Source organism: Mesocricetus auratus, unplaced genomic scaffold (assembly GCF_017639785.1).
Source record: "Mesocricetus auratus isolate SY011 unplaced genomic scaffold, BCM_Maur_2.0 Super-Scaffold_100003, whole genome shotgun sequence".
Classification (NCBI taxonomy): domain Eukaryota; kingdom Metazoa; phylum Chordata; class Mammalia; order Rodentia; family Cricetidae; genus Mesocricetus; species Mesocricetus auratus.
Genome location: NW_024429188.1, coordinates 71,941,254 through 71,955,865, shown reverse-complemented (window position 1 = coordinate 71,955,865; position 14,612 = coordinate 71,941,254). Strand labels below are relative to the sequence as shown.

The 14,612-nt window shown below is 38.3% G+C and overlaps 1 protein-coding gene across 1 annotated transcript in view; it reads right to left on the bottom strand.

Moving 5' to 3' along the window:
• Cenpi (centromere protein I) overlaps positions 1-14,612 on the bottom strand; it is a 49,762-nt gene that overhangs the window by 10,066 nt on the left and 25,084 nt on the right. Inside the window, exons 17-20 of the mRNA XM_005072583.4 lie at positions 8,537-8,672; positions 6,657-6,781; positions 4,133-4,181; positions 3,785-4,003 (exon numbers count right to left, since the gene is read on the bottom strand). Coding sequence (XP_005072640.2) covers positions 3,785-4,003; positions 4,133-4,181; positions 6,657-6,781; positions 8,537-8,672 — 529 coding nt within the window. The remainder of the gene's footprint in view (positions 1-3,784; positions 4,004-4,132; positions 4,182-6,656; positions 6,782-8,536; positions 8,673-14,612) is intronic.

Sequence of the window (14,612 nt, the reverse complement as noted above, 5' to 3'; positions counted from 1 at the left end):
AAATGATATTTTCATTGTTTTTCCTTTTTTTCCCCAAGACAGGGTTTCTCTGTGTAGCCCTGGCTGTCCTAGAACTTGTCCCATAGACAGGGCTGGCCTCGAACTCATAGATATTTGCCTGCCTCTGCCTCCCAAGTCCCAAATTAAAGGTGTGTTCCACCACATCCTGGTTATATTTTTATTTTTAAACAGCAACCACATAAAATTAAATTCTTACTTTATTGTATATTAATTAAATTATAAAGATCCATGCACAAAAGATTAAAAACTTCATATATAATATCCAAAGAATAGATTTATAAGAAATGAGCTTGCACTGAAAAAGAATTTCAGAACATATATGCACATGTCCTATGTATATTTGTACTCAACTTAAAAGTGAGTTTTCACATATCTTACTATTAACAAAAACACAATTTTATTGTTGTTGTTTTAAGCCATGGTTTTTCTATGTAGCCCTGGTTGTCCTGGAACCCACTAGCCTTGAACTCAGTGATGCATCATCTGCTTCTGTCTCCTAAGTGCTGGGAATAAAGGTATGCTTTACCATGCCTGGCAAATACACAATTTTTAAAACATCATTTATGGATCTAAGGAAAGAATTTTATTTGGATCAGTGTCTAATTTGATGAGATCACCTCAAAAGAACTTTTAAACTTCAGATTTATTAAATATCTCCTTTAATAATTAAAATGAGGGGGCTGCTGAAAAAGCTCAGAGGTTTAGAGCACTGGCTTCTCTTCCAGAGGTCCTGAATTCAGTTACTAGCAACCACGTGATGGCTCACAACCATCTATAATGGGATCTGGTGCCCTCTTCTGTCATGCAGGCAGAAAGCTGTATACATAATAAATAAATCTTTAAAAAATAATACTTAAAATGAAGTAAAAATTCAGCAAATTTGGGGCTGGAGAGATGGCTCAGTGGTTATGAGCACTGGATGGTCTTCCAAAAGACCCAGGTTCAATTCCCAGCACTACCCACATGGCAGTTCACAACTGTCTGTGACCGCAGTTCCAAGGGATTCAACTCTCTCTTCCAGCATCTTGTACACTCATATACATAAACCTAAGTTAAATGTAAAAAATGTGTTGAAAATGCACCAAATTTTAAGCAATGGGACATTATGCTGATAGACTTTTCCATTAAAGAAGTATGAGTTAGTATCAGAAACATTCTTTCCAATGAGGAGAAACCACAATCACAAAGTCAGGAAATAAATTCATGTAGAACAGACTGAATACAGCCCAGAGTTAAAGTCAATGTTAATTTGTTTGTTTAATGCGTTATAATTTCTTAGCTATATATTTACTGTTCTACCTCTAAGATATAAATTATTTGTATAAATAAATCTGTTTTTAACTTAATAATTAACCTCTTCTCTTTTGTGTAACATAACTTTTTTAAAAGAACAAGTGAATTTACAAACGCCCATGACCAGATGACTTCATTACCAACTAAGGAAAGAATGCCAACTCTTCAGTGAGTTTTTTGCCGGGCATTGGTGGCACACACCTTTAATCCCAGCACTCGGGAGGCAGAGGCAGGTGAATCTCTGTGAGTTCGAGGCCAGCCTGGTCTACAGAGCAAGTTCTAGGATAGCCTCCAAAACAATACAGAGAAACCCTGCCTCGAAAAACCAAATATATATATATATATATATATATATATATATATATATATACACACATATATGATGTATATGTATGTATATATAGACTTAAAAATTAACAAGTGTTATAATTTAAAAGACACTAACAGAACAGGACCAGAAAAATGACTCAGTGAGTAAAAGTGTATGTCCCAAGTCTTGATGACCTGAATTCAATCCTTAGAACCCACAATAGAAAAGCCTGATTCCTGTAAATTGTCCTCTGACCTCCATGAACATGCCCTGGCACATGTGCCTCTCTGCTCTGACAAAATATACAATGAACAAATAAATATGAAAGGCAAAAGGCAATCTACAGACTAGGAGAAGACTTTTGGCGATCACATATTTAGATAAAAGACATATATCTAAAATACAGAAAGAACTATTGCAACTCAGTAATAAGCAAATACTCCACTTTAAAATGAGCCAAGGAAAGAAAACAAAAATGGAAAAAAAATGAGAAAAGGCACCAGTGTGGTGATCCACACCTGGAACTCTAGCACTCTGGAGGCTAAAGCAGGAGGTTCATGGCAACATTGAGACGTCAGCCTAAGTTATCTGTGAGTCTAAGCAAACCAGGGCAATACAGGGAGACCCTGTCTCAAGACGAATAATCAAGAGAGCTGGGAATGTAGCTCAGTTGGTAGAGTACTTGCCTAGCATGCATGAAGCCCTGGGTTTGATTCTCTTGACTACATAAGCCAGACACGGTGGCACATGAGTGTAATCCCAGCACTTGGGACGTAGAGGCAGTAAGATCAGAAGTTCAAGATCATCTTCAGCTACATAACAGGTCTAAAGCCAGCCAGAGATACAAGATTCATCTCTCACACACAAAAAAGAACAAGAGGTCTGAATTTTTTTACAAAGAAAATATAGAGGTGATCATTAAGTGTGAAAAATTGCAAATATCTAGTTATGGCAATACATATCAATATCACAATTCAATATTATCTCATACCCTTTACTCTATCCAAAAATAAAAATACAGATAATAAACATTGAGAAATATGTGGAGAAAATGGAATCCTCACATTGCCTTTTGCTTTTCTTTTTCCTTCCTTCTTCCTTCCCTTCCTTCCTTCCGAGACAGCATCTCACTGTATATCCCAGGCTAGTCTCAAATTTATAGTTTTCCTAAACCCTAAACTTGGCCTCCCATATGCACCATACCAAGTCTGTTTTGGTGTTTGCTTTTGTTTGGGGTTTTGGTTCTGAGTAAAACCAGCTTGGAACTCTTGATCTTCCTGCCTCCACCATGAGCATCCTTGTTTATGCTAAGCTGTTTATTGACAGCCTCCCAAATACACACTGAACAATATCCAGATGGGTCTTGCTCATTACATGTATAATAGCCTTTAACTCTGTGCTGTTTTCATTGTTAGAGTTCTCAATGTTCTATCTTAAGAGACTTGTAGCTGGTCCGTGGTGCATGCCTGTAATCCCAGCACTTGGGAGGCAGAGGCAGGTGGATCTCTGTGAGTTCGAGGACAACCTGGACTACAGAGCGAGTTCCAGGACAGGCTCCAAAGCTACACAGAGAAATTCTGTCTAGAAAAAAAGGGATTTGTGAATCCAAATTCTTTCAGTACATTTTTAATCCTAACATTGTATCATCTATGCATTTGATATACACACCTTACAAATGGTTCCCCAAGTAATTAATAAGGTTGAAAATGGTAATCTTGCCAATTGACCTATGAAGGCATGCACACCTCTGCTACACCCCCATATCAATACATTGAAGAGTCAAAAAACAACATTGCCTAGCTTTCACTTTCAATCTTAGGAGGGTTATACAGGAACTTCTACCTCTATGAAGCCTTTCTTTACCTGGTACCAACCTCAACTCAAGCAGAACTGAATTATTCATCTATCTTTATTACACTTACACCTCCCCTCACTTCACTGCACCGCATTATAGTGATTTGTTAACAATTCTGTCTCTGTAACAAGGCCAAGCTCTCTTAGACAATAGAGATTTCTTTAAGTTCCTTAAAGCCTAGCACAACTACCAAAATTTTGTTAGCACTAAAAATCCGAACATGCCTTGCAAGTCAAATACAACAGTTCCTATTTTCACTGTCAGTGTTACCACATGAAGTCTAAAGATATTTCAAATATACTTACCTGTAGCAAAAAGCAAGCTGCATAGCTCAGTAGAGAAGGATGGTGGACTAAATTTAAGCTGTTTTTATACTCTGTTACTCCAGCATTTTCTAAGAGTTGGGGATCAATGTATACTCCTCCTTCAAATGGTGTGGACATCCATAAGCACTGAACCATAACTGTCAAATAGTAATTAAATTCTTGACAGATGTTGCTGCTAAGACTGAACTCTGATTTTTCCTAATGGGAATGAAATAAAATAGTCATTAACATCTATTATTCTTTTCCTTTTTATTCTTAACAGGTCCCATATATTTATACTTGGTTATTTATAAAAATGGTGATTTAACACAGATTTCGCCATCATACCTTCTTTAAAAGGTTGTTTTTCTTTGCAGCTGTCAAATTATTGCGATACCTAAGAATAAAAAGCAAATATAACAAAGCATTTAAAATGTCATTGGATATAATGCTTCTGAATGTAAAATAAAAATTTTTAAATATACATGTTAGGGCTAGAGAGATGGTTCCATTGGTAAAATAGCTACTACAGAAGCACAAGTACCTGACACTGGATTTCTAACACTCATGCAAAAACCAGATTTGGTTGCATGTATCCCTAACCCTAGCAACCCATGCAAAAACCAGGTTTGGGGTTTGGTTGCTTGTATCCCTAACCCTAGCAACCCATGTAAAAATCAGGTTTGGGGTTTGGTTGCTTGTATCCCTAACCCTAGCAACCCATGCAAAAACCAGGTTTGGGGTTTGGTTGCTTGTATCCCTAACCCTAGCAACCCATGTAAAAATCAGGTTTGGTTGCATGTATCCTTAATCCTACCAACCCATGCAAAAACCAGGTTTGGTTGCATGTATGCATCCCTAACCTAGCACTGTGGGGGTTGGCAGGCGTAAACAGACATGGGCAGGTCTCTGGAGCTCTCCAGTTAGCTACTGCAGGCAGTTAGTGAGCTCTTGGTTCAGTTACAAAACCTGTCTCAAAAGTAAAGTGCAAAGCGATAGTGGAAGATACTTGGCATTGACCTCTGACCTCCACAAAAATATTCATGAAAGTGCACACACGCAATCATGTGCGCACACACAAGTACATTTTAAAGTAAATAAATGCAAATGTGCACAAATACAAATATCTAATTTGTTAAGGATTTTACACTTTAATGGTACATTTCCACAAAGACTTTTTAAAGTTAGGGCTTATAGGTAGAGTTCACTTGGGTAGCATGCTCGAAGCCCTGATTCAATCGTGAATACTACAATAAAATAAATAAAAAGAGGCTCAAAGTTAGTTGGAGGATGACAAGAGAGCTCAGTGGGTAAGGCGCTTACCATGAAGTCTGACCCCCTAAGTTTGATCCCCATATAAAAGGATAAGGGAAGAACTGACTACACAAAATCGTTCTCTGACCTCCATGTACACACTGCCACACGTGCGCACAATACTGACACGTCTTTAAAAAAGACTGAATCAGACATTTCAGATGTGCTCTTACTATAAATATAACTCAATAGAAAGAAAACAATGAAAGGGTATTTCATTATTAAAGCAAGCAGTCAATCACTGATACAGAACACATGTCCCTTATGTAAAACAAGGTACAGCAGGCCAGTGAGCTAACTGAGCAGGCAAAGAAAGACTCGACATCAAGCCTGATGACATGACCTTCATGCCTGGATCCCACATGGTAGAAGGAGAGGAGTTACTCAGAAGTTGACCTATGACTCCTAATGTATTGTTTAATACACACACACATACACACACTAACCAACATCAACAAAAGACCCAAGTAAATGTAAAAAAGTTAAAAGATACAGCTGAACAATGAAATCCAGAAATGTAATCTTTTTCTTATCTGAGAACTATCATCTAACTATTTTAATATTGACGAAGCTCTACAAATTATGCTGGAGCAGTCTATACTTATGGATTAAAAATAACCTCAGTCCACAAGTAAAAGAGCAAAAGGGTAGAAATAATACTTAGAGGGTCACATAGCTGGCAGTAAATGGTCCCTATTGCCTCCCAGAAAATGTCCCTTTTACCAGAGAAACTATATGCACTTCAGCAGATATCAACGAATGATTAATTTTTAACACACAGAAATTTTAATTAACAAAGCTGAGTGCAGCAATGTCATTACGTAACAAACCAATCCGCAGCAAAGACTTTTAATTCCATATGCCCTACAGGGGGGGATTTAAAAATAGCACAGCTCCAGTTTTAGTGTTTTAAGGTACCACCATAATGCAGTTTGAAATCACTTTTAAAGCAAAATATGCCAGACTCAGAAAGATAAATACCATGTATTCTCTCATTTGTGGATCCAATATTTTATATAGACAGAAAACATCACTTACATATACATATTACATGAAAGCAGAAGCAAGACTGGAGGAAGGAACTAGGCTAGCAGGAAAGGGGGAAGGGAGCAAATAAAGCCAAAGAACATTATACACTACAATGCATATGTCTTTAGAAAAATCAGCACTATGTACAATGAGGATACTACAACAAAAATTTTCAATAATAAGCTGGGCGGTGGTGGTGCAGGCCTTTAATCCCAGCACTCGGGAGGCAGAAGCAGGTGGATCTCTGTGAGTTTGAGGTCATCCTGAACTGCAGAGTGAGTCCCAGGACAGCCAGAGCTACACAGAGAAACCTGTTTCCAAAAAAAAGAAACAAAAATAATAAAAATAATAACATAGCTATTAGAGCTTCATAAAAGAAGGTCATATACCCAAAAAGCCATGTGTCCTATTTCGACAGACCCTGACAGGAGATTGACAGGAATTTTAATTTTGTTATAGCTAAACAATGAAGATAGAGTTATGATGTAATAATTCATAAAATGATTTAAAGGGAGACGGGGGCTTGTACCTGAATATAATGTAACAAAGTTGGTTCAAGATACTGGCATCCAGGCTTAGGAGTGCAGAATGGAAGATCACAGGAGGAAACAACACCAGTAATGGAAGATCATAACTTATATATATGTCGCACACCTTTTGGAAAGAATGTTAATATCAATATGTACATTATTTTCCACAAATCAATGAAGTTTACTCAAAGAATCATCAATATAAGTTAAGTAATAATATATCATCACATTTGAACCTGTCTAATTTCTAATTTTAAAAGATAGCTAGAATTCTGTTTAAACTATAACTCATCAAGCATCAATCTTAACTCAGAAAATTATTTTTATAAGACTTATTAAAATATTACATTTAGGTAGACCAGGTAGTGCATGCCTTTATTCCCAGCACTCAGGAGGCAGAAGCAGGAAATTCTCTATGAGTTCAAGGCCAGCCAAGGATACACAGTGAGATCCTGTCCCAAAATAATAGTAATATAAGGATACACAGTGAAATCCCATCCAAAATAATAACAATAACTATTATTATCATTATTATTATCATTATTGTTATCATTATTATTATTATTATTATTATTATTATTATTATTATTAGGCTGGAGAGATGGCTCAGTAGTTAAGAGCACTGTCTGTTCTTCCAGAGGACCCAGAACCCATATGGTGGCTCACAACCATCTGTAACTTCAGTTCCAGGGAATCCAATGCCCTCTTCTGGCTTCTGTGGCACCAAGTACGTTTGTGGTACATAGATATACATGCAGGCAAAGTACCCATACAAATAAAATAAAAGTAAATCAATCTTTAAAATCTTTCATCTTAGAACTGGAAAAACATGTTACAGTAAGGAAGCATTGCTTTCTCCCTAAGTCTCTCAAATATTCATCAGTATGCTGACTAGTTTTATGTCAACTTGATATAAGCTAGAATCACTTGGGAATAGGGAACCTCAATCGAGAAAAGGGCCTCACCAGACTGGACTATGGGCAATCCTACGGAGCATGTTCTTGATTAATGACTGATGTGGGAGGGCCCAGGTCACTGTGGATGATGCCACCTCTGGGCTGTAAAAAATCAGGCTGACCAAGTCATGAGGAACAAGCCAGTAAGAAGTACCCCTCCATGGCCTCTGCATCAGCTCCTGCCTCCAGGTTCCTGCCTCCAGTTCCCTTCACGGTGGACTGTGACTGGGAAATATAAACTGAACTAAACTAAACTAATTTGCTCCCCAAGTTGGTTTTGTCATAACGTTTTATCACAGCAATGGAAACACTAACTAAGATACTTGGCTACACATCAAATTGTGGTCACCTTGGGCTACATGAGACCTACCTCAAAACAAACAAAAAAAATCAACTAGCTCTTAGTGAATGAAGACAGACAACTGGGGAAAGGATGATTATAATGGGTACTTTGTGGTGGTGACAGTTTTACTCGTATTAAATCTGATAAAACAGTAAAAGGATTAGAATTATAAAGGTACTAGGTACCAGAAAAAAATTAAGCATTTGAAAGTCAGGAGTACAAATCTTAAAAAGCAATACAACTTTTTTTTTGTTCTGCTAGGGGATGGGAATAAACAATAGATCAACAATAAAAACAATAACAACAAGAAATGATGCTAGACACAGACTTCTGCCTAGGACCAGCTTTTTAATAGGTCAGTATATTATAAAATAGTATCTGAACTAAAAACCAACCAGATTTTCTTCTACAATTGTTCTATGAAAGTCAGTTACTCAGGTGAAAATAAACCATTAATTTCAAAACATGGTTATTTTAACTACATAGTAAGGTCATAACTTACCTTCACAATTATGCTTGAAATTTAAATCATAGGCCAATAAAGTGACTGCCTACCATAAATTTGTGATTTGTATACTACCTTCTCATAGAAGTCCAAAATAAAGTGCAACAACAATGTACTGTTGCTCTCCAAGCGTATTGCAATCATGGACAGCCAGCCTACATAATCAATCAACTGAGACACAGAGTTCATGGATCCACCCAAAGTTGTCTCCCTGTAATAAGAAATATAATACTCAGATACACACCAGCAAAGGTGCTCAGTTTCCAAGGTAAAGGTAGGCAATATAAAGCAATAAATGGAAACGGAATTAAAGTTATCGGTTCACCGGGCGTTGGTGGCGCACGCCTTTAATCCCAGCAATTGGGAGGCAGAGGCAGGCGGATCTCTGTGAGTTCGAGGCCATCCTGGTCTACAGAGCGAGTTCCAGGAGAGCCTCCAAAACAATACAGAGAAACCCTGTCTCGAAAAAAAAAACTATCGGTTCTCCAATGTACAATTCACTTTCTTTAAAAAAAAACAAAAGCACGGTGATTAACCATAGTATTGTGGTAAGTTCACCAACTTAGATGCCCCTTAACCCAAGAATGGATAAAGAAAATAAACAACGGTGTATTACTCAGATATTAAAAACAATGGCATTATGAAATTCAAAGGCAAATGGATGGAATTAGAAATATCATTCAGAATGAGGTAACACAGAACCAGAAAGACAAACATGGCATGCACTCACTTATAAGTGGACATTAGCTGTTTAGTAAAGGATAATCACACTACAATCCACAGGCCCAGAGAGGCTAAGTAAGAAGGAAGGCTCAAGGGGGCATACATGGATCTCCCTGAGAAGGGGAATTTAGAACAGCCTTTGTGGGTGAACTGGGGGTTTGTAGGGATGGGAACAGAAGGAATCTAGCAGGGAGGCAGAGAATACTGGAAGACACAACTGGAATTAGGGGGCATTTGGGGTGATATAGAAACACAGTGCAGTGCAAATGCCCTGGAATCTAGGAGAGTGACCCTAGCGAAGTCTCCTAGTAATGGGGGATATGAAGCCCGAACTGGCCATCTGCTATAACCAAGCAAGGCTCCTACTACTACTATAGGACTGGGACATCAACCTAGCCACAAACCCTTCAACCTACCATCTGTCCTGCCTATAAGACACACTGGGACAGTGGTGGCACAGATCTTGTGGAAGTGTCCAACCCATAACTGGTCCAAGGTGAGGCCCATGATACAAGAAGGAGTCCATGCCAGACACTGCCTGGATGGCCAGGAACAAGAGGCTGGAAACCCAGAGACCCAGGATAGAACAAACATGACTGCAAAAATGGAAATGATTCCTAATAATATTCTGCTATACTTATGGATTGGTGTCTAGACCAATTGTCATCAGAGGGGTGTTAGCCAGCAACCAATGGGAGCAGATGCAGAGACCCACAGCCAAACACTAGGTGAAGACAGGGGAACCCTGCAGAAGAGGAGGAAGGACTGTAGGAGTCAGAGGGGACTAGGACATCATGAGAACAAGGTCCACAGAAACTGAAGCATAACAGATCCTATATGGGTCTAAGCTAGGTCCTCTCATATACCTTATGGTTATATAGCTGGATGTTCTTGTGGGACTCCCAACAATGGGAGTGGGAGGTGTCTCTAACACTTTTGCCTATGCCTGGGACTCTTACTGGGTTGCTACATCCAGCCATGATATGAGGGTTTGTGCCCAGTCGCACTGTATCTTGTTAGGCTATATTTGGTGGATATCCCTAGAAGGCCTGCTCTTTTTATAGGAGTTGATTTGGGTGAAAAGGGACATGGGGGAAGAGACTGGGATGAGTAGAGGGAGGGAAAACTGCAGTCAGGATGTAATGTATGAAAGAAGAATAAAAGTTAAAAATAAATTAAAAGCACAGTGATCACTCTTAGTATCTATCTATATCCATCTATCTATCATCTGTCTGTCTATCTATCTATCTATCTATCTATCTATCTATCTATCTATTAAAATAGGGCCTCTTACTATGTAGCTCTGGAGGTCCTGGAACTTACTACTACATAGACCAGGCTATCCTTGAACTCAGATCTTTATGCACCACCAATGCCCAGCACTTTTGTCTTTTAAGTAACCATTAAGATAAACTCATAGAGCCAGGTGGTGGTGATACATACGTTTAATTCCAGCAATTGGGAGGCAGAAGCAAGTGGATCTCTGTGAGTTTAAGACCAGCCTCGTCTACAGAGCGAGTTCCAGGACAGGCCCCAAAGCTATACAGAGAAACCCTGTCTCAAAAACAACAAAAAATAAAAATGAAAAATAAAAAAAACCTCATAGATAGCCCATGTGGTGGCACATGCCTTTAATCCTGGCACTTAGGAGGCAGAGGCAGGTGGATTCTGTGATTCTGAGGAAAGCCTGGTCTACAGAGTGCCAGGACAGCCAGGGCTATTACACAAAGAAACCTGTCTCAAAAAACAAAACAAAGCAAAACAAAACGAACAAAGAAGTATCAACTCAGAACATTTTCAGCAACCAGATTATATTAGTAAATTTGAGAAGAAAAGAAAAGGATTAAGTTTCAAATTCTGGATAATGTTAAAATACTGAAAAACAATTGCAGTCAATATATTTGTCTCTAGTAATTGATTAGTACTGAATTCTAACACTCCTCAATTATGGAAATTCCTTAGTGAATAATAAACAAAATCATTAATAATGGGTATTCAATAACAATTCAAAGAAAAGGAGTTCATGACAAAGTGACATAAAATATTCAGAAAAATAAAAAATAAACAAAATAATAAGTAGGAAAGTGATGCTAAGAGTCATTTCCTATGCATCAAGAACACGGTAGCACACTGAATGAAACCCTTAGTACAGGAATCAATATCCGGTTCCACCTACTCCTCAGTAAAGTACTATCACCAGAAGTCAATCTAATCCAAAAACGGAATAAGCAGAGTGTTAGCATATTTCAATCTTCTAACTAAAACCATATCCAGGGTTTGGAGAGATTGCCCAGCAGTTAAGACTACTTGTTGCTCTTGCAGAGGACCCAGAGTTCAGTTCCCAGCAGCAGCAACATGGTAACTCACAACTATCTGTATCTCCCAGTTCTAGAGGATATGATGCCCTCTTTCAGTCACCATGTTCTATACAGACATAAACGCAAGTCAAACACCCATACACATATAAAACCTGGATTTATTGTATTCTCTACTAAATCAATAATATAATCTATTTAAACAACACAATATATAAAGTGAGTAGTTCAATCCATCAATTTCTCACGTGTATCTTTCAGTCCACAGTTAAAGATTTAGAAAAGATCTACAAATTTGAACTCATAGTTTTATCCTCCTATCTGGGTAGGTGGTTGATAACCCTGAAAAAAATGATGCACTGAAAAAAAGGATAATGTATACTAATGTGCGTCTGTGATAATATCTAGTCTCAGAGTTTAGGAGGTGATGACTCTCCCATTATTCACTACCATGATGGTTCAATGACAAAAACAGGGAAATATTACAGACCACTTAACAAACAAAGCACACTGCTTACTTACAAAACTGAAACAGCACACTTGAGACTTGGCAGGGCTTCACAAATGTGTCACAAATAATTGCAAACAATGATGACTGCTCCCAGCAACCTTTTCTTTTTACTGTAGTGCTGGACGTTTTGTTGCATTTTAGACAAGCGCCCTGCCATTGAGCCATACCCTCAGCCCTAGAAAAGACTTGGTGAGTGCTTCTTTGTAAATCACTGGCATTCTAAAGAAAACAATCCATGGTTCAGAAGTGTCTTATATCCCTACCCTCACCCCCTGCAGTATGTTCAGCATTCCCAGATGCCATCTCTTAAATGATAACAGCACCCTCTTTCCAGTCATTGTCACAACCAAAAATGTTCGTGGAAAATGATAGTGAGATGGTCTTCTATACTTCTCTTCTTAGGATTTTACAACATTTTACCCTCTTAGAGTCACTTACATGGCAAATGGTCATATAATAGAAATACAACATTATACTAGTTTTTCCAAAATGATTACTGAAAACTTCTAAGCTATACTGAACTTTTGTGTGTACACGCATGCACAGGCATACAGGCCACAATTTACACGTGAGGTCAGAAGACAATTCTTAGAAGTCTGTTCTCTCCTGGCATCTTGTGGGATCTTGATTTGAACTCAGGTTGTAAGACCTATACTCAAGCACCTGCTAAGCTGTCTCACTGGCACACAGGCAAATATGATGGCAAGGTTACCTAGACACTTGCCCACTTATCTTCTTAAAGGCTTAAAAAGCACTGTTCCTTTTTAGATGGTCTCCTCAAAGTTTTGAAAAAATGTCTGGGCTAAGAATTTAGCTCAGGGCTAGAGAGATGGCTCAGAGGTTAAGAGCACTAACTGTTCTTCCAGAGGTCCTGAGTTCAATTCCCAGCAACCACATTGTGACTCACAATCATCTATAAGGAGATCTGGGTCCTCTTGTGACATGCAGGCAGAACAGTGTATACATAATAAAATAGAAAATTAAAGGTCTCATCATTTAAAAAGAGAATTCAGCCCAGTAGTAGAACAATTGCTTAGCATGTATGAGACCTGTGTTCTGTCCTCACCACCACACAAAAGAAAAAGAGAAGTGTTTGTGCAAAGACACTACAGAAATTGTAAGGTACTTATTTCAAGGGTGTCTGAGATACAGTGAGAGTTGGCCAAAGGTTAAACAAGCAAACACCCTGTTCTAGTAGTATTTCCTTATAATAGTGGTTCATAAACTGAAGATTGCACTGGAAATGTGGGAGTGGCAAACCAAATTACTGGGTCACCTGAAGGGCTTAACTCAGTAGGTCAAGAACAGGGCTTAACACTTTCAATATCTGATAAGTTCCCAAGTGGTATTGGCACTTTTTTGACAATTAGAGCTTCATAAGATTTATTCGCTAGCTGATCATGGTGGCACATGCCTTTAATTCGAACACTCAGGAGGCAGAGGCAGGCAAACTTCGAGGCCAGTCTCATCTACAAAGCGTGTACAAGGTCAGACAAGGATACACAGTAAGACACTATCTTTAAAAAAAAGTCTTCACTAACCACTAATGCTCTATGTTCCATTTGTTTCTAAAAGTGGTCATAAGCATATAGAGAAACACTATAAAAACAAATGGGAAAAAATGTCCAGGCTACTCTACGTATAAGTCTCTATTCTCCTGCTCAAACTATAACTCACTCTAAGGATAAAAAGGAAAACAAAGCTGAGCTAAATGTTTGGGCACTGGTTCAATTTGCAATTAACAGCTAATTGGGAGAGTTGGGTAAGTAGCTCAGTTGGTACAATGCTTCCCCAGCATGAATAAACACTGGAATTGATCTCTAGCACCACACAAACTAAATATAGTAGACCACATCTACAATCCTAGCACTTAGAAGGCATTTGAGGGAGGATCAATAGTTCAAAGCCAGCCTCAGCTACACAATAAGTTTGAGGGCCACTTGGGATACATGAGACCCTGTCTCAAAAAAATAAAATGAAATGAAAATGAAACCTTTTGGGCTGGAGAGATGGCTAAAAAGGGTAAAGTATTTGTCATATAAGCCTGACAACCTGAATTCAATCCTCAGAACCCATATATAGTAGAAGGAATGAATCAAGCCCACAACATTGCCCTCTGACCCTCCCACACAACTGTGGCATGCATGTATAAATATGGGCATACATACACAAACAGATTGATAATAAATATTACGAAATTTTAAAACTGTTAACTTTAGGTATCATAACAGCACCATTTTAACAGCTGAGATAGTATCTGGGTTTCTCTAAAAATAATCTAAAGAAAAAAAAGAATAAGGAGAAAAATAAATAGTGAAAGGCAGTTTGAGGCTGGAGAGATGGTTCAGCAGTTAAGAAAAAACACTGTTCTTCCAGGGATCCTAAGTTTGGTTCCCAGTGCGTGGTTCACAATCATCAGTAAACTTTAGCTCCAAGGGATCCAAGACCTTTGGCCTCCAAGGGCACCTGAACACTCTCAACACACTCTCTCTCTCTCTCTCTCTCTCTCACACACACACACACACACACACACACACTAATACACTAAATTAAGTTAGTTGCTAATTGTTGAAACTGGATGATGTATATATACATGTAGTGT